This window comes from Chiloscyllium plagiosum, unplaced genomic scaffold (assembly GCF_037043375.1).
Source record: "Chiloscyllium plagiosum isolate Xiang-an unplaced genomic scaffold, Cpla_swu_hap1 HiC_scaffold_5, whole genome shotgun sequence".
NCBI classification, from domain to species: Eukaryota; Metazoa; Chordata; class Chondrichthyes; order Orectolobiformes; family Hemiscylliidae; genus Chiloscyllium; species Chiloscyllium plagiosum.
The window spans coordinates 55,355,994-55,377,318 of record NW_028270143.1 but is presented as its reverse complement, the minus strand read 5'-3'; the positions used below and the strand labels follow the sequence as shown (position 1 = coordinate 55,377,318).

The window sequence follows — 21,325 nt, the reverse complement described above, 5'->3', positions numbered from 1 at the left end:
TGAGTGTAGGAGACAGGTGCCCTCCTGCACATGCTCAGTTCCGTGTTTGCCGCGGCGGCCTTTCCAGATGGCGCATGCCCAGAGAGGACTGGATGTTCCTTATTTATGGGGGGAGGTGAATCGCGCGCCTGCCCAGTGCAGGACGGATTGTGTTGGAGCAGTGTGCGCATGCGTAGTGCCGCGCGGTCCGGGTTCCACACTCACCTGGTTCCGCGCGCTGCCCGCCCGGGCTTTCGGGGATAGGTTCATTCCGACAGCCCGGGGTTGCGCGCTCTCAGGGCACTGCCTCCCGTGGCGTAGCAGTAGCTATAGCTGCAAGTGTCGGTCTGTCCGGTCGTTCCAGCAGCCGGGGTGGGTGAGACAGACTGAGGAACACCAACCCCGGCGAAGATGATGAGGTTTCTGCGGAGGACGTTTGGGCGCCGCTCGGTCCGCCGCTACACGGATGAGCGGGATGGTGGAAGAGGAGGCGGGAGCGCCGCAGTTCGGGACCTGGGCACTGTTGCCGGCGCTGGGGTTCGGTCTTCCACACCTGTTCCCAGTGGCACCATGGTACACATCCCTGCAGCAGGCAACAGCAAGTCGATCCTGACCTGCAAAGTGCAGCTTTTGGATGGTACAGACGTCAGTGTGGAACTGCCGGTGAGTTTGCAGAATGCCTACTGATCCACCTGTACCAAGTTAGAAATGTGCCTAGTTAAACTCGTACCCACCTAGAAGTGTGTGCAGTTTGAAACTGGACATCCATCTGTCTGGGCCGAGAATGAGCTGAGATCTATGCCTTGGTTGAAGTGAAAGCTCATCCACAGGATAACTCATTCGTCCCTATATCTTATGTTTGAGGACCTGTATTGTTTAGAGTTGGTTTCTTTTATGTGTCTTTGATCTTGATTGTTTAACCACTTGTGCGATTGTGCTTGTATTCTGCGAACATCATATTTGTTCTGCGAACATCACTTCGGGGAGTGAGCAGTTTCTCGGTGAACTGATGGGTGGAGCTAGTTCAAGCAGGAAGACAGAGGACAAGCACGACTATCTCTTGCTTTGAATCATGTTTATCTATTCCATGCTGCGCTGTTTGATCATTAGATCTAACTACGTCACGCTTCCCTTTCACTTTGCCCACTTTATAAAATCAGTTTCATGGAAACGTAAATGTACTAGGAAAATATTTGTGCGTGTCGATAGCCTGTGGGGAAGAACGTAAATAAATCTGCACATGCATCGAATAGTATAAAACTGGACAGCAAGCGAGAATAAACAGTGAAAGAGAGACTGCCACGAGGTTTGTAAGCGAAGAATGCCGCTTAAGTGAATAAATCTAATCATAAGTAGGATGTGTTTCTCATTCACATTTTATGTACAGCGTCTGAATTACCGATCTTCGCTTTCACAGCCATAAAATGTAAGCGGATAATAAGTGTACATAGAGTGGAATTTTTTTTAAAGTCTCGAACCAGTGATCAATTGTAGGTTTAAAGTTCAGGGATGGCTATAAAGTGATGTTAGCAGAGTCTTCACTGTGTAAATAAGGTACAACAGAACCGCACACGGAAGTTGACTGTGATGGACATAAAAGAGGCTTGACCGAAACTGCCTGTCAATTAGTTTCAGTGAGCTGCGATGATGAGTTATCAATTTCACATTTGATCAGTCTGTTGCTGAGTTATAAATCTACGACGAGCGAACGCGGCACCAACATGTCATATTACTTCGATGTTTATTGTGCCGCTTTTGTCTGTTGTTTTCCTGCTTTGATTTTTCGAAGTGATTTGTTTCTGGCTCTTCTGGAATCGGTGACGTGAAAATTGTGCCGATGAAAATTAATCGTCTCCAGAATTACTTTGACCACATAGGACATTGATTCGCAACGATTTTTCAGTCGCAAAATGTGTCTGAGGCTCGATCCCTAAAATAAGCCTGTGTTCATTGAACTAAACGTGGGTGGGGTAAGAAGCAGGTTTATTGTCTTTGTTTATATTTCTCAAACCAATCTTCTGTGGAAACACCCCAATATTTTAACTCTTTAGTTACTGGTCGCGTCGCTGATATCTAGGTAGAGAATGCAGTTGCTGAATGTGAGCGGGAGGCTATCTGATTTCATGCGGGTTCCATTTGTCTTGATAATTTAAGACAATTTCACTGTTTGGTCGATTTTGAACCTAGTGTCCAGGGGGAGGGATGAATTGATCACTGGTCATAATTATTGACTCCAGTAAAACCTGCCAAGAATTTTCAACATTTGAAATAACAAATTATCAAACCAAGACCAATTGTTTATATAAAATAAGTTCTCTCCATAGTAAGTGGAGAACGTTTGACTAGAGTTAACCCCTAGGATTTGTTAGAAATTTGTGCACTTGAGTGGCTGAATATGAGGAAGACCCAATCTGATCACAAATAAGTGAAAACAAGTTGAGACTAGGATAACTAGATCTAGTAATGAGCTAGTTTAATTGATTTAAGAATTTAACAGTAAATGCATTGATCTCCCAGCCATCATAATGTGATATACTTCACTGATATGATTAGTTTCTCTTGGCCAAATCTGATCAGGTTACTAAGTTTCTAGGCTTTCATGCCGCAAACTTGAACAAATGAGACAGACTGATTGCAAACTAGTCAAGACTGTTTTGGTAAAACAAGCAAATGGTGGAAGGCGTCGAACAAAAAAATTTAACTCCATGTGGACCATTGTATATTCCTAAAGAGCAAGAGCTCTGCTTCCAGCTAAGATCAAGAAAAAGCAGTGAGAAATAGCCATGGGAAGAGCACAAAATTACAAATACTAGTGATCTGACAGATAAAGCACAGCAAAGGAATTGCAAATAAAAAGGAATGAACAATTGTCTTGTGCTAGTCTTCACAGAGAGAGAATAATCTGACTGTCCTGAGAAATAAATTGTGAAACAAAAGTGATGTAACACATTTGAGACAAAAAATGGTATTAGCAAATATAATGACATTAAAGACCAAAAGATCCTGAGGATCTCATGGTTTCCACACCAGCATTTGAAGGGAATACGTGATAAAATTGCATGTTCTTTACCAGAATCTTCCAAAGTGTGGGGAAAAATGCAATTCCATTTTTTTAAAAAGGTGTATGTATGAGAGAGAGAGAGAGAGAGAGAGAAACCCAAGAAATTATAGCCTCTCATCTACTGTAGGGAAATTATTGAACACTATAATTGAGGGCAGAGTGACTTGGAGGAAACTGAACTGATATGAGACAGCCAACACAGTGTAAATGGAGGGCGCATTTAATTAACCTCATTGGATTTTTTTTGAGGAAGGAATCATAGTTGTAAAATACATAAAGGAATGTCTGTGGATGCATTTTACATGCATGTCAGAAGGCATTCAGTCAGGTTCCACATGAGAGATTGCTCATTAAATTAAAACTGGTAAATTGAAGCAGCTTATTCATTTGATTGAGGTAAGTTCTGTGATAGTAGATAGAAAGCAGGGCTAATGGTTTTATACTCAAATTTGGGGAAAAAAATGACTATTGGTGTCCCACAAATATGTGTGTTGGACCTACAATTATTCACTCTTTCTTAATGATTTGGAAAACCATAATATCCAGTTTGGCATGTAAATTGGTATACTAAGGCAGTGATTCTTATATATGTTTGGTTGGAGGGGGTCCAATTTAAATGATCATACTGTATAATAAGAAGCTGCTATATAAAAAATGATTTTAATACTTTCAAGAAAATTAGTAATTGGTTGGAGTTACACTTTGAGGATATAGACAGTAACTAAACAGATCAGAAAAGGCAAAGAAAGACAATAAGTGTGATTGCACAAATATTCTAGTGCATGCCAATGGAACTGGTTTTCATATGGTTATACATTAAGTATGCCATTCACAGGCAATCAGTTCACAGATTGCATCCAATACAAACAGCTATTGGTCAAATCAGTGTTACAGTATTGCACCACGTTTAGTTTCCATATGCTCAATGCAGATTTCTGTTTTAATTGAATAGTCCCATAAACAGATATATATTCTCTCCCATTCTTTTATGGAGCACTGACATGAATGCAGTGCTCTTTGGAATATTTTACTGTGCAAACTTGACCTGTGCAAACTGTTGAATTTTTCATTACTATTTAATCATACAAGAAATTTTCAGTATTGCATCATGGTATAAGATTTAAGCAAGTTTAACCCACTGTTAGAAGCACACCAACAAGAGATTAAATAAACAGAAAATGCTGAAAATACCTCACAGGCCAGGCAGCATTATGACACTTGCTCACCACTGGATTTGAAATTGAATGCACTTGAGTATCACAGCAGTTGACATTCTGCTAAAAGAGGATCTGATACCACAGGAAATCCATGGCAACTGAGGTGCTCATCACTTTGCAGAATGCCAAGTATTTGGGAACATTAGGGTGGACATCTTTTTGTTATTTGTGTGGGATATACATAAACTGCTATTTTATTCAGAGGATTAGGCAGCATTTTCTTTCTCTTTCTTTTCATTGCCCCCTTGAGTTTCTGTCTTGTCTGCAGAAGAGAATATTTTGGTCCCATTTTTGAGAGTCATGAAATTAAGTACTGTGGAGTATAATGTTACAAAGAGATGCTGATAGATTAAGTGATAACAGATGGATTTCTGTATAGATAAGTTTGAGATCATCTACTTTGGATCAAAAGTGGATTTAGAGTCATAGAGTCATAGAGATGTACAGCATGGATACAGACCCTTCGGTCCAACCCGTCCATACCAACCAGTTATCCCAACCCAATCTAGTCCCACCTGCCAGCACCCGGCCCATATCCCTCCAAACCCTTTCTATTCATACACCCATCCAAACGTCTCTTAAATGTTGCAATTATATTAGCCTCCTCCACTTCCTCTGGCAGCTCATTCCATACACGTACCACCCTCTGTGTGAAAAAGTTGCCCCTTAGGTCTCTTTTATATCTTTCCCCTCTCACCCTAAACCTATGCCCTATAGTTCTGGACTCCCTGACCTCAGGGAAAAGACTTTGCCTATTTACCCTATCCATGCCCCTCATAATTTTGTAAACCTCTATAAGGTCACCCTTCAGCCTCCGCTCCAGGTAAACGGCCACAGCCTGTTCAGCCTTTCCCTATAATTCAAATCCTCCAACCCTGGAAACATCCTTGTAAATCCTTTCTGAACCCTTTCAATTCTCACAATATCTTTCCGATAGGAAGGAGACCAGAATTGTAAGCAATATTCCAACAGTGGCCTAACCAATGTCCTGTACAGCCGCAACATGACCTCCCAATTCCTGTACTTGATACTCTGACCAATAAAGGAAAGCATACCAAATGACTTTTTCACTATCCTATCTACCTGCGACTCCACTTTCAAGGAGCTATGAACCTGTACTCCAAGGTCTCTTTGTTCAGCAACACTCCCTCCGACCTTACCATTAAGCGTATAAGTCCTGCTCTGATTTCCTTTCCCAAAATGCAGCACCTTGCATTTATCTGAATTAAACTCCATCTGCCACTTCTCAGCCCATTGGCCCATCTGGTCAAGATCCTGTTGTAATCTGAGGTAACCCTCTTCGCTGTCCACTACACCTCCAATTTTGATGTCATCTGCAAACTTACTGTACTACTTATGCTTGCATCCAAATCATTTATGTAAATGACAAAAAGTAGAGGACCCAGCACTGATCCTTGTGGCACTCCACTGGTCACAGGCCTGCAGTCTGAAAAACAACCCTCCACCACCACCCTCTGTCTTCTATCTCTGAGCCAGTTCTGTATCCAAATGGCTAGTTCTCCCTGTATTCAATGAGATCTAACCTTGCTAATCAGTTGTGGGAGGCCCAAAATCGTGGAGTTCCAAAAAATGAAGAAATCCATGCACATAGAGTCAGAGCCATAGAGATGTATAGCATGGAAACAGACCCTTCAGTTCAACCCCTCCATACCGACCAGATATTCCAACCCAATCTAGTCCCATCTGCTCGCACTGGCCCATATTCTTCCAAACCCTTCCTATTTATGTACCAATCAAGATGCCTTTATATGTTAGAAATCACACAACACCAGGTTATAGTCAAACAGGTTTAATTGGAAGCACTAGCTTTCATAGCACCGCTCCTTCATCAGGTGGTTGTGGAGGACATAATTGTAAGACAGAATTTATAGCAAAAGTTTAGTGTGATGTAACTGAAATTGTACATTGAAGAATACCTTGATTGTTTGTTGAGTCTTTCATCTGTTAGAATGACCATGATAGTTTCACTTCTTTCATAGTGGGCGGCACGATGGCACAGTGGTTAGCACTGCTGCCTCACAGCGCCAGAGACCCTGGTTCAATTCCTGCCTCAGGCGACTGACTGTGTGGAGTTTGCACATTCTCTCCGTGTCTGCGTGGGTTTCCTCCGGGTGCTCCGGTTTCTTCCCACACTCCAAAAATGTGCAGGTCAGGTGAATTGACCATGCTAAATTTCCCGTAGTGTTTGGGGCAGGGATAAATGTAGGGAAATGGGTCGGGGTGGGTTGCGCTTCGGGTCGGTGTGGGCTTGTTGGGCCGAAGGGCCTGTTTCCACACTAAGTAATCTAATCTAATCTAATATGTAAATCACAAAACCTTTTTATAAAAGTTACATTCTCAGGTTAACTGCAACAATTGGTGTTAGCCAGATAATATGTTGAAGGTGTTAGCCTCCTGTGTTCCCTGTCTGTGCCATAATGTTTAGACTGATTCTAATCTAAAAAAGTGAGTTAATGGAGTCTTACATGGATTCATGCAGATTTTGAGCAAAGTATAATGTAACTCTGCAAGTACAAATTCACCTCACAAATGTATATGCATGTGTGTGCATGTGGGTTTTTGTGTGTATGTCTGTCTGTCTGGGGTGGGGGTGTTTGAGAGTGTATATGTGTGTGTATGAGAATGTAGAGTGTCTATGTCTGTGAGAGGGTGTGTGTGTGTGTCTGTCTGTCTGGGTGGGGGGGGTTGTGAGTGTCTGTGTCTGTGTCGTGCGACATGAGCCCAAGGTCCCAGTTGAGGCCCATCCTATGGGTACGGAGCTAGGCTATCATCCTCTGCTTGGCCACTTTTCGCTGCTGCTTGTCCTGAAATCTACCTAGGAGGTTGGTCACCCGAAGGTCCGAGGTAGAATGTCCTGGACCGCTGAAGTGTTCCCCAACTGGGAGGGAACACTGATTGTTGTGCGGTGCCCATTCATCCATTGCCGTAGCCTTTGCTCGGTTTCCCCAATGAACCATGCCTCAGGGCATCCTTGCCTGCAACGTATAAGATATTCAACTGTATGAATCTCCACCACTTCCTCTAGCAGCTCATTCCACACATGCACCGCCCTTTGCATGGAAAAGTTGCCCCTTAGGTGTTTTTCATCTTTTCCCTCTCACCCTATACCTATGCCGTTTAGTTCTGGACTCCCCTGCCTCAAGGAAAAGACCTTGTCTATTTACCCTATCCATGCCCCTCATAATTTTATAAACCTCTATACGGTCAGCCCAAAGTCTCCAACTCTCCAGGGAAAAAAGCCCCAACCTATTCATCCTCTCCCTATAGCTCAAATCCTCCAACCCTGGCAACATCCTTGTAAATCTTTTCTGAACCCTTTCAAGTTTCACAACATCCTTCCAACTCCTGTACTCAATACTCTGACCAATAAAGGAAAGCATACCAAATGTGTCTTCACTGTCCTATCTACCTGCGACTCTACTTTCAAGGAGCTATGAATCTGCACTCCAAGGTCTCTTTGCTCAGCAACACTCCCTAGGACCTTGCCATTAAGTGTAGAAGTCCTGCAAAGATTTGCTTTCCCAAAATGCAGCATCTTTATCTAAATTAAACTCCAGCTGCTGCTCCTCAGCCCATTGGCCCATCTGATCAAGATCCCTTTATAATCTGAGGTAACCTTCTTCACTGTCCATTATGCCTCCAATTTTGGTGTCATCTGCAAACTTACCAAATATACTCTTATGCTCACATTCAAATTCATTTACACAAATGACAAAATGTAGTGGACCCAGCGTCGATCTTTGTGGCCTCCACTGGTCACATGCCTCCAGTCTGAAAAAACAACCTCCACCACCACTCTCCTGTGTTCTACCTTTGAGCCAGTTCTGTATCCAAATGGCTAGTTCTCCTGTATTCTGTGAGATCTAACCTTGCTAACCAGTCTCTGATGGGGAACCTTGTCGAACGCCTTACTGAAGTCCATATAGATCGTGTCTACTGCTCTGCCCTCATCAATCCTCTTTGTTACTTCAAAAAAACTCAATCAAGTTTGTGAGACATGATTTCTCACACACAAAACCATGCTGACTATTCCTAATCAGTCCTTGCCTTTCCAAATACATGTAAATCCTGTCCCTCAGCATTCCCTCCAACAACTTGCTCACCACTGACGTCGGGCTCACCAGTCTCTAGTTCCCTGGCTTATCCTTACTACCTTTCTTAAACAGTGGTACCACGTTAGCCAACCTCCAGTCTTCCGACACCTCATCTGTGACTATTAATGATACAAATATCTCATCAAGATAGATTGATTAGAAAGTAATAGCCAAGTACAAAATGTACTCAAGAAGAGGTATTGCAATATTTGCTTTTGTAATGAGAGATATGCACAGGAGAGGAAGAGTTTTACAATTATGTACAATCCTGTCTTTACCATGCAGTTCTGGGCACTGCATTTTAGAAAAAAATATATTTCCTTTGGAAGGAGTGCAGTGCAAATTCATGAAAATGCTTTTAGCATTAGGTTGTGAAAACAATTGTATAGGCTAGACATGATTTTTTAAAATTCATTTTTAGGACTTGGGCATGGCTGGGTAGCCAGGATTTATTACCTATTCCTAACAGCCCTTGAGAAGGTGGTGATGAGTTGCCTTTTTAAACTGCTGTAGTTTGTATACTGTAGGCTGACTCATTGTCGTTGGAGAGAGGAAATTCCAGGAGTTGACCCAGTGACCTTGAAGAAACAGTGAAATATTTCCAAGTCAGGATGATTAGTGGCTTGGAGTGTAACTTGCAGATCGTGGTGTTTTCATGTATCTGCTGCTCTTGTCCTTCTAGATGGAAATGGTCATGGGTTTGGGAAGTGCTGATAAAGATCTTTGAATTTCTGCAGTACGTCTTGCATATGGTACACAATACTGCTCCGGTTTGTTTTTGGGAGGGGGAAGCGGGTAGAGGGAGGATTGTTGTTGTGTGGGGGGAGGTAGTGGTGATGGTGTTGGTGGTGGAAGTGGTGCTTCTGGCTGTAATGCAAATCCAGCAGCTGCTTTGTCCTTAATGCTGTCAACTTCTTGTGTTGTTAGAGCTATAGCCATCTGGGCAAGTGAGGAGCCATCGCACCCCTCACTTGTGCCTTGCTGATGGTGGAATGCTTTGGGAATCAGGTAAGTCACTCAATGTGGCATTCCTAGCCTCTGAGCCCTTGTAGCCACTGTCTTTATGTGGCAAGTCCAGTTGAGTTTCTGGTCAATGTAACCCCCAGGATGTAAGTAGTGGGGGATTCAGTGATAACACCTTTTGAATGTCAAGGGATGTTGGTTAGGTTGTCTCATACTGGAGATTGTCATTGCCTGGCATTTGTGTGGAGTGAATGTTACTTGCTACTTGTCAGCCCAGGCCTGGATATTGTCCAGATCTTGATGCATTTGAACATTACTTTTATATCTGAGGAGGCATATGTGGTGCTGAACATTGAAATCATCAGCGAACGTCCTCAATTCTGACCTAATGATGGAGGGAAAATCATTGGTGAAGTAGCTGAAGATATTTAGGGCTAGGACACAACCTTAAGGTACTTCAGCTGAGATGACTGACCTCCGACAACCACAACCATCTTCCTGTGTGCCAGATGTGACTTCAACCAGTGGAGATTTTGCCTGATTCTTATTGTTGCCAGTTTTGCAAGGGCTCTTTGAAGCTAAACTCAATTGAATGCAGCCTTATTGTTGGTGGCTGACATTGTCACCTCAGCTCTGGAATTCTGCTCAATTTTCCATGTTACAACCAAAGCTGCAATGAGGTCAGGAGCTGAATGGCCCTGGTGAACCCAAACTGGGTATCACTGAGCATGTGCTGCTTGATAGTACTGTTGATGACACCTTTCATCGCTTTACTGATGATTGAGTGTAGACTAATGGTTCAGTAATTGCCTAGGTTGGATTTTGTCCTGCTTTTTTTTTTGGGAGGTGTGGCAAACCTTGGCAATTTTCCACATTTTGTTAGCTAGATGCTAGTGTTGTAACTGTACTTGAACAATTTGGCTAGAGGAGCAGCAAGTTCTGGGGCGCAATCTTTCCGTACTTGGTATGCAATAAGGGTTATTGGTGATTTGAGGAAGATCAATAATACTTTAAAATGAGTTTATGTGGTTAGATAGATGGGACTGTTTTCCAGTAATGGGAAATTTTAGCACACAAGTACCTTTTTAAAATTCAGTGGCAAGGCATGCAGGGACAAAGTTCTTGATACCAAAGATGCTGAAAGTGTGGAGCTCATTCCCACAACAATCAACAAGTGGTAGCTCAATTAATAATAAAAAATGTTTGTTTGTTTGCTTGCTAGCCTGGGATGTAAGATGTGGAGCTAAGGGGACTGATGGAGTTGCAATACAGGTCAGCCATGGTCATTTTGAATGATACAACAAGCCCAAAGATAGGATGCCATTCTTGTTCCTTTTGGTATTTCATTGACTCACGTGATAATCCCTATTTGCTATTTCTTGCTACTGAACCACTTAGTGTTCTGCAGAGTAGTTGTTCTGGTTTGTTTTCTATTGATTTTAGTATCAAGATTATGGTGTGATTGATGCCATTGTGTCCGTGATAATGGACCAGTCTTCTGAAGTACTTAAAACTTTCTTTTGAGATCCCTGCTATTCCTAGTCAGTGTTTTTGCAGTGGTTACCTACTTTTTAAATATCAAGATCACAATGGTGCTGCTCTACTTGCAAAAATGGTTTGACAGTGGACAATCTTTACTGAAAAATAGCGTTAAGGAAATATGTTCTGTTCTTCAGTGCATTTTATTGGAATAGGAAAAGAAAAGAATAGCAAATTCTGAGAATGTATATTTTGTTATAAATATTCCTGGAATATTCATTACAGTTGAAAACTTTTGGAATTTGTTTCTGGAGTGTTATGCTATGCCTTTCTTGCCATGTTTTGCTACATAGAATTATCACACAGTCCTTGCACAGAAGGAAACCATATGGCTATTGTGCCTGTTCCAGCTTTCTCATCTGCGGTGCCTATTCTAATGCCATTTCACTGTGCTTTTATTGTAACCTTTTGATATTTTCATCAAGTGTTTATCTAGTTGTCTCTTAAATGTGGTAATTGATGTAGCTTTAATAGAATCCAAAATCAGCTGTGCCATTAGGGTGAAATGCCAAATATGTCTCCATGCAAGGGAAGGAAAATTTAGGTTGGTCATCTTCCACCCTGATGCAGTTTGACTATTCAAGAGGCATACTGAGGGTTGCATTGTGTTGGAATTGCTTTGTTCTTTTTCCCTCCAAAGTGAAATCACTTAAGTCTGTATCTGGGGTGAAAGCATGAAATTTGAAAAGCAAAACTGCTCATCAGATGTTAAGTAAAATGATATGAACAGGCTTATTTTATAGGTTTTAGAACTTTACATTTAATTGTGAATTGGATTCTTTAATAGCAGTGAACAAGTAATACATTTATTGTAAGCGATACATTATTCAATGCATTACAAAGTTGAAGCAGGAATGAGTGCTTTCAATATATAGCATACTTATTACTGTAATTTCCAAAGGATTGTAGCCAACTCATTGCAAGTTCTTGTTAGCTATAATGTGGATTGTAAATTGTAGATTGCTTATTTTCCTTGCAATCTGTAGTATATGACCTAAATATTGTTTTTGTATTTAGAAAAATGAGAATTGTTTTGACAACCCATACTTGCAGGTTGGGTGTTCGCTTTTTTAGAAGTAGCACATAATTGCTGTAAACCACTCACTTAACTGTCCTTATTGGATTGATTCATACAGTATAAATCCTAATTGAAATTTGGAAATGAAGAAAATGTCAATTTATGCAGGTTATTGATCATGCAGGTAAATTAGCAACATGGTGGTTCCATTGTATAATTGGATGTTAATTGTTGCTGCCATTTAAATTATAAGCTATCAATATGCTTAAGAGCTAACAAGTTAGTTGGTGGATCACTCAGTTTTGGTTCTGTAACATTGCTACTTGTAACCACGTTTCCCTTTAGTACTGCTCCTGGTATTTTAAAAGATGCATGACGGATTGAGGTTTCAGTTCAGCTAGTTTTCCAGCTTTGCAGTTATGCACTGTCAGACCTAATGTGTTTTGAACAAATGTCACTGCAGTTTCAAAAGTCCATAAAATCATTCATCTGTAAAGAAAGTAGGCTTGATGTTACGAGATGCATAAAAAAAAGTCACATCTTGTCTTGTAATGTAGAACTTGGCTGTTTTTATATCTGCATCAACATTGTTATTTTCAACAACATATATGAACTGATAAAAACAAGTAAGCGTGAAAGGGTTTGAACTAGTAGCTATCACAGATATGTGGTTGCAAAGGGACTAAGATTGGGAACCAAATATTTCTGAATGCTTTTTTTTTTGGAGGAGTTGAACAGTAGCTTGGAGTTTTGTAGGAGGGGGGTGGTGGTGGAATGAAATTGGTGTTGTGATGGCTGTGCCACACTCATTTACCAGTGAAGGTGAGCTATGTAGTAGGGAGAAAGGATTTTAGTTTGGAAAATCAAGGAATAGAATAAAAAGCAAAATCATAAATTGCTAGAAAAGTTCAGGTCTGGCAGCATCTGTGGAGAGAAAGAGTTAACATTTCAGTTCCAGTGACCCTTTTTCAGAAAAAGAAATAGAATAAGTTTGGGTGGAGCTGAGAGAGAATCAGAAATCAGTGTATATAAATCCCTAAAGAAAATTGGTTGTATCAGGCACTGCATAAATAACATTGCATGTAGCAAGGATTAGCAGTGCAGGTATCAAGGGTAATATCGTAATAATGAAAGACTTTAGTTTCACATTGATTTAAAAAGTCTGTGTTTCAGTAAGGAGGAGAAGCTCAAAAATATAAATTGGCCTTCTAGATCATGTTGAGGAACCCACTAGGGATGAGTTTGTTTATGATCTAATATTGTGCAGTGGTAAAGGGGGTTCAAGGGATAGTGATCATAAAATGTTTAAGTCAGGAGTGGAAGCAGTAAACAGAAGGTACAAACAAATCTTTTTGGAAATATTGATAAAACCAAAAGTCAAGTGAGAATGATAGACTTAAAAATGATTATTGGTAAAGAAATAATACAGGAGAAATTTTGGGTCTGAAAGTTTACAGATGCCCTGGATCCATTGACGTGCATCTTAATGTTTTAAAACAGTAAATGCATTGATTATAATTGTACAGAATTCCCTGCAGTCTTGAATAGTCTCTATAGGTTTGTTTCCAACCTATCTCTATTATTTAAGAAATGAAGTTGGAAGAAAATTCAACCGTACGTCAGTGTCATATCAGTAGAGAAAGTGTTGGAATCTATACTTAGCAATGTGGTTACTAGACACTTACAAAATCATGATTTTGAGTTAACGCTGGTTTCTGACAGTGAAATAACTGACAGAGTTTTAGGTTTTTGAGGGTGTAATTTATTGGGTGTACTCCACCTGGTTGGCCAAAATATATCAACTGTAAGCCCTTCTAACATTACTTTGGCAGGCTGTAAGTACAGAAGAATGTCCTTGGCTAGGCTTAAAATGGAGTGGAACCCCATAGGTCAGCCTTTTTATTATAAAAGCACTAGAGTATAAGAGTAAAGAATTACCATTTTATGCAGAGCCTTGCTATGACCACATCTATAGTTTCATGCACAAATTTGATCATTTTTCAAAATGGGATATACTTGTTTGAATATAATGCAGTTTTTGTAGACTACTTCAATGAAGGAATTGTCTAATGAGAACAGGTGGAGAACACTTGCCCTATATTTCCAAGAACTTAGAAGCATGAAGATAATTTAATTGAAATATATAACATTGTAATGTTTAACGCATAGATTGTTAGAAAGAATTGCCCTGGTTTGACAACCTAAGAACTAAGCTGTAAGGGTGTGGAATGTCCTGCCTGCAACAGTAGTGGACACGCCAACATTAAGGGCATTTAAATGGTCATTGGATAATCATATGGATGATAATGAAATAGTGTAGGTTAGATGGGCTGTAGATTGGTTTCACAGGTTGGCACAACATCGAGGGCTGAAGGGCCTGTACTGCGCTGTAATATTCTTCTATGTTCTAACAGGAATCCAGAGTTTCAGAATGAAAGGTTGCCATTTAGTACTCTGGTAAGGACTACTTCACACAGAGCATTGTGGATCTTAGAGTTAATGGTAGTTGTCTTTTCCCTAGGATGGGGGATTTCCAGAACAGGAGGTGCATTTTTAAGGTGAGAGGAGAGAGATTTAAAATACAGTAATAGAGCCAAATTCTTTTAAAGTGTGGTTGTATATAGAATGAACTTTGAGGAAGTGGTGGATGTGGGTACAATTATAATGTTTAAAAGACATTTGGATAAATACATGAATACAAGAGGTCTGGAGTGATATGGGCCAGGAGCGGGCAAGTGGGACTAGTTTAGTTTGGGATTATGTTCGGCATGGACTGGTTGGACAAAGGAATCTGACTCTGACACAATGTTAGTTTATTCAAGGCAGTCTCAATACATTTTTTTGGACATCATAGAAATTGAGGAATTTGGAGAGGTTTGGGGTGGTGGAGTTGAAGTCGAAAATCTATCTTGATCTTATTGAATAACAGATCAGGGCTGAAGGCCTGATCTTCAGCCCACTCTCACTAATTATATGTATTTAAGTTCTCATTTTTCAACTGTTTTGAATGCTAAACCCATTTAATGATTTATATTACATAGATTAAAAAATTCAAAATTTTTACATGAATCAAATCCCCTATCTTTTGATCTTGGAGTAGAATTAAGTCATATGAGTTGATGGATTATATCTGGAAAGCATATGCTGTTAACAATAGGATACCACCTTGGCTTATTGAGCTCTGATCTTCATTGTTTTGGCAAGCTTTTAAGATTATTAATAATTATGAATTATTTTATTCCAATTAAAAGGAGGCTCAAACCAAACATCAAGTATAGGCCTTCTTTGTTCAGCAGTATAGACCTGTTTGTGAATACAAATTGAAGAAAATTATTTATTGTTACTAAAATTGGAGACTTCAGCATAAATTTACCTGATTACCTTTGCCACAGAGTTTTAAACTTTTTGCCAAAATGCTATCAATGGCTGCATATGGGATCTGCCATATGCAATAAAATTGGAAATATAGATATCAGTACGGATGTAACAATTATGGTAAACATGAACTGCTGAATGTTGATTTCCATAATCTGATTGTACCTGTGATCTTTCATGGACTAAAATCTTTTTTAAAGAAACATGCAACTATTATGCTGCATTGTCACCTGACCACACGTTAAGACAAGGTTTGGGAGATTCATGTAGAATAAGCAAAGCTGTCAGTACTGAGATTTACCATTTCTACATAAAAGTGTTAAAGCTGGGCAGCTGCATCAGTGTTGACAAATTCATATCTCCTGTTTTAATTCACGTGTGAATGATAATTTCACATAATGGGAGTTCAAAGATTTGCCTGCCAGTTAGCCACCTTGGACAAACAATGGAGCTAGACCCAAGAATATACAGAGGAACCTCTACTATTATCCGAAGGACACGGGCGGGGAATATTTCATTCGGATAATCGAATGCCGGGTAACAGTTTAGCCAAGCATCAGGACCTTGCAATCTTGTTTGGATAATCTGAAATTCAGATAATTGAATGTCGGAAAGTCAAGGTTCCTCTGTACATTAAACTGGCAGCTTTTTAGTAGCAGAGCAGAGAAAAAGGAATTAGATCTATAAACAAGAACTGAAAGATTTCCCTGTTTTCATAGTCATGTCAGATTGCAGTGCCTGGTGAAAGAAACACATGAAGAAAATAACCAAAAACAGAAATTGCTGGAGAAATTCAGCAGGTCTGGCAGCATCTGTGGAAAGAAAGTAGAGTTTCCAGTATCTGTAGTTCTTTGTTTTAGTTAAGAAATTTACCATTTACAGAGAACGCAATGATAGCTATAGTCGTCTACCACTGTTGAGGATACAAGTCAACCATCAAACTGTAGCTTGTTTAAGAATCTAACACCTCAAGGACTGTAACTATGAAACCTTTATTGTCCCTATCTGTACCAAATACACTTTCTTTTAAAATTATCAGTGGTGTTTGTTGTGTTTTTGATGTTGTTTTATTATTTTTCTCTCTGGGTTAGGAAGTAATAAAATTCTTCTTTCTATTATTCAAGCAAATCTTGATAATTGATTCCTTCCTTTTGTGGCAAATTTTGTGGTTTTAATTGAATGAGAGCTGCACACTAAAAAGAAATAAAAATAATTGCACCAACTGACCAAAAGGAGTTTAAAAACAATGAGCCGTTTTTTTTCCTCCGCCTAGTCATAATGCATGAAGGTGATTTTCATCCCTGATTTTGTTTTTCGGTTTGAAAACATCAAATATGGCATTTCCAGATTCTGGGTATAACACAAATCAAAGATTCTGTATTTGAAGTTCTGAGAAGGAGCCATCTGTTTTATTTGCTGGGAGAATTCCTGAGGTAATGCTGGTTGTCCTAAATTCTGCTTGCCTTTAAAATTGAAAAGGGAATATTTTTGTTTTTGTGCCAAGTGACCAGTCCCTTGCTTCTGTACCCTTTCTTCCTGCATGAGCCTTAACAGTTCAGGGTGGATTTCGAACTTAGAAACTGAGTTTTATCCAATCTTTTTCTTGTATTTCCAGCAACAATTACAAGATTAAGATCAAAAATGGGGACCTTGACTTCCCAAAAACTAAGTCTTTAATACAACATTTTCTGTTAATTAGTTAACATTAGGCAATTTTTTTTGTTAACAGGGTGTGGATATTGGCTAAGTTTGCAGATGACGTGTAGATGGAGGGACAGGTAGTGTTAAAGAAACGGGAGGCTGCAGAAGGATTTGGACAGGCCACGAGAGTGGGCAAAGAAGTGGCAGATGGAATGCAATTTGCAAACGTGTGGTGTTAAGCATTTTGATAGGAAGAGTAAGGGCATAGATAATTTTCTAAATGGGAAATGCTTCAGAAATCTGAAGGTCATAGGGAATTAGGTATTTTAGTTCAAGATTTTCTCAAGGTTAACGTGCAGGTTCGGTTGGCAGTTAGGGAGGCAAATGTTACTGTTCATTTCAAGAGGGCTAGAATAAAAGAGTAAACATGTACTGCTGAGGCTGTATAAAGCTATGGTCAGACTGCATTTGAAATACACCGAGCAGCTTTGGGCCCTGTATCTAAGGAAGGCTCTGTTGGCCTTTTGAGGGGGTCCAGGAGATTTGCAAGGATGATCCTGTGAATGAAAAGCTTTACATAAGGAATGGTTGAAGACTCTGGGTCTGTATTCAATGGAGTTTAGAAGGATGGGGGAGGCAGGGCAGGTTCTGATTGAAACTTGCAGAATACTGAGGCCCGGATAGAGTGGATGTGGAGATGATGTTTCCACTATTAGGAGAGACCAGACCTGAGGGCACAGCTTCAGAGTGAAGGGGCAATCCATTAGAACTAGGATGAGGAGGAATTTCTGCAGCCAAGGTGTAATGAATCTGTGGAACTCATTGCCTCCACCACCTTCTGTGGCAAAGTCATTGAGTATATTTAAGACCGAGATAGGTTCTTGATCAGTAAAGGGATCAAGACTTATAAGGAGAAGGCAGGAGACTTGGGCTGAGAAACATTAGCCACAATTGAATGGTGGAAAAGACCCAAAGAGGCTGAATGGCCTAATGCTGCAGCTGTATCTTAAGACCTTCAGGATTCTCCCAGAATTTATTGCCCATCCCTAATTAGGAGTCAGAGGGCCTTGAGCAACATTTACGACAGACTAGGTCAGGACAACACAGCAGTTTCCTTCAGTAAAGGACGTCAGTGAACAAAATGGGTTTTTTAAACCTGTTTTTCTAATCAACTTGTTCAGAGATGTTATTACACACCTCTGGAGCAGGTGCGACTTGAAACCAGTCTTCTGTCCAGAGGTTGGGACACTACCACTGTGTCACAAGAGGGCCCTTAAAAGCCAACTTATCTGGTATTCCCAGGCAGTCACCCATTGAAGTATGAACCAGATCTGTGTCTGCTTAGCTTCTGAAATCAAACCAGATTGGGCATTTTCACACTTGCAGTAATCGCCAATGTTTACATGGTCACCATGAGACTACTTTTAATTCCAGAATTTAGCAGGGTTCTGCCTGAAATGTTTACCATTTTTCTCCTCTAGTTCTCTTCTTGACACGCTGAGTACTTGTGGTATTTTCTGTTTTTGTTTTAGGTTTCCACAATCCATCACTTTTTGGAAAAAAAATCCAACAGCTTTGACTGTAAGGACGCAGTTAATGTATTCAATTTTTGACAAACCTACTGTTCTGCCCAGTTCTTCCAGTTTTCGTTTGTCGAAACCAGTGAAGAACTTTGGTTACCTTTCTTGTTCCTGTTCTGAATAGTTTACACCTGAAACATTAACTAATGTTTTTTGATTTACAGCACTTGTGCACTCCCAGCATTCATAAATGACACCTGTCAGTACAGTATTTTCTCCACCTTGTTCTTCATTTTCAGCAGTTTTTACCCTGAGCTTGTTGTGGTTTTGTTTTTGGAAATAGGTATTTGCAAGGTGCCTGTTTCGAATTTCAATACTACATACAACTACTTTATTGTAATTGAGCAATGATAGGTTTTTTTTGTGACTTGATTTGGTTGTTTACATGCTGGGGGCCATTTCCCAGAATTTCACTAACAAAAATTTGTACATCTCGCTGCCAGGGGCCTGTGTTCTGTTCCAGCCTGAGGCAACTGACTTTGTGGAGTTTGCACATTCTCCCCGTGGCAGTGTGGGTTTCCTCCAGGTGTTCCAGTTTCCCCTCTGTCGAAAGATGTGCAGGTTAGGTGGATGGGCCATGTTAAATTGTCCACTGTGTCCATTGATGTGCCAGCTAGGTGGATTAGCCATAGGAAATGCAGGGTTAGGGGGATGGGTCTTGATGGGATGCTGTTTGGAGGGTCGGTGTGGACTCAATGGACTGAATGGCCTGCTTTCGCACTAGGAATTCCATGATTCTGTGAATTGTATTTCTTTTTTGCTGAGCTGTTCTCTGCATTTGAACTGTCATTTTTAAAATTAGAAACGTTATAACCTGCTTTGCTTCGTGGAATCCATGAAATCAAATATAAAATTAACTGACCAATTGGGGAGTGATGTAAACCATGACTTGGATTATCTTCAACTGTATTCATTGTTTTGGACTACTGTATATTACACTTCTGTAGAATATTTGCTGTTGCTCAACTAGTTGTGCTTCTTAGAGCTGAGTGTACAAGTATAGTTTTACTTTCTTCATTTCCCAGTTCTTTTTTGTCAGCTGTGACTCGGTTAGAAATACTGTCTCACCTCTTGAGTCACGAGGTTCCAGCATTAAGTCCCATTCCAGAGGCTTCAGCATCAAAGGGTAGGCTTACACTCCAGTGCAATACTGAGGGAGTGCAATTTTCAGAATGAGATATTAAACTGCGTATCCACATACCTGCTTAGTTGGATGTAAATGATCCCACAGCACTATTTAAAAGAAGAGCAGGGAAGTTATTTCTGGTGAATATTTATTCCACGATTAACATAACAAGCAAATTATCTAGTAATTATCTCGCAGGCGCTTGCATAAGTCTGTTGTGTGGAATTGGCTGCCAGGTTTCCTGCATTACAACATAGGACCTCAAAAATGCTTAATTAGCTTTGAAATGTCTGGTGATGGTGAAAAAATTACATAAATGCAATCTTTTTCTTGCCCTTTTCCACTTTTAATTTTTTACTGTCAGCAGTAAAACATACAAAGACTAAGTATGGAAATAATGAAACTATCTATCCATTATTGCTTTTATTTCATGCTGCTGTGCTTTTCTGATTTTCTTTTTATCCTTTGCAGTCGTCATTTTGGTTTCAATTTCTCTTAACTCCCAGTAGACTGCTAACCACCCTGCAGTGCCATAGATGTTGGAAAGAAATAGCAAATGGTATGTTGTAAAGAAAAATCTTAAGTACAATCTTAAAAGATGTTATCTCTTAAATTGCATGCATTTACTATATTTACTGGCAAACACTGTTAATAGGTATTTGCAGAAAAATAATTCCTGTATTTGTTCAAGTTGAGATTCATTTATATTGTAAGGAATATTTCAATGACATTTTACCAGAGGTCACAAACACAAGCCCAAGATTAACTTGCACAAATATAAGACACATTCTCATAATTTTTAATAATGGTAGCAGCATGAAATAGCATCTATGCTATGCAATTGCAAAATGAGTGGTATACTCTGCCATCAAGGCAAAATGAGTAATATAGTACCTGAAATTAATCGATGAATGTTAGTGTGATGCCAGGTATGTAAGCAGTACATCTGAAGATTTGGTGGATCTATCAAACAATCTGTCTCTTCAATTGATCATAACAGGCAGCTGGACAACTGAGCCAGAGGAAGTGGTGGAGGCTAGTACAATTGCAACATTTAAAAGGCATCTGGATGGGTATGTAAATAGGAAGAGTTTGGAGGGGCATGAGCTGGATGCTGGCAAGTGGAACTAGATTGGTTTGGGATATCTGATCAGCATGGACAAGTTGGACCGAAGGGTCTGTTTCCATGCTGTACATCTCTATGACTATATGACTGACTGACTGTCAACTAACCTATGCTTGCAAAACTCAGAATATAGTATCTAGTATTAAATGCGACTCTGATTAGATAGCAAATTGGCTTTACGGCAGAAATCAGAAAGTGGTGATTGAAGGGTGTTTTTTGTGACTGGAAGCCTGAGTCCAGTGGTGTACCACAGCATTTGAAGCTTGGTCCCTTGCTGCTTGTGTACATGAATGATCCAGACATGAGTGTATGATCAATAAGTTTGTAGATGACATGAAACTTGTTGGTGTAGTAAATAGAGAGGAGGAAAGCCTTAGACCACAGAATGACATAGACAAATTGAACAGGGGTAAATGGAGGTTCATCCTGAAAAATGAGATTTTGGAAGGAGGACTAACAAGGCAAGGAAGCACCTGTAGGACTCAAGGAAGTACAGAGGATCAGAGGGGACTTAGTATATATGTCCATATTTTCTTGAAGGACAGGTAGATGAGATGGTAAAGGCATATGACATGCTTGTTTTTA

At 40.1% G+C, this 21,325-nt stretch overlaps 1 protein-coding gene across 4 annotated transcripts in view; it reads left to right on the top strand.

The window, feature by feature from the left end:
• Positions 1-205: 205 nt before the first annotated feature.
• Positions 206-21,325, top strand: part of epb41l4b (erythrocyte membrane protein band 4.1 like 4B) — a 399,237-nt gene continuing 378,117 nt past the window's right edge. For all 4 annotated transcript variants that reach the window (XM_087987177.1, XM_087987176.1, XM_043690060.2 and 1 more), the window contains exon 1: positions 206-642. In XM_087987177.1, the coding sequence (XP_087843303.1) occupies positions 391-642 (252 nt within the window). In that variant the 5' untranslated portion in view covers positions 206-390. The remainder of the gene's footprint in view (positions 643-21,325) is intronic.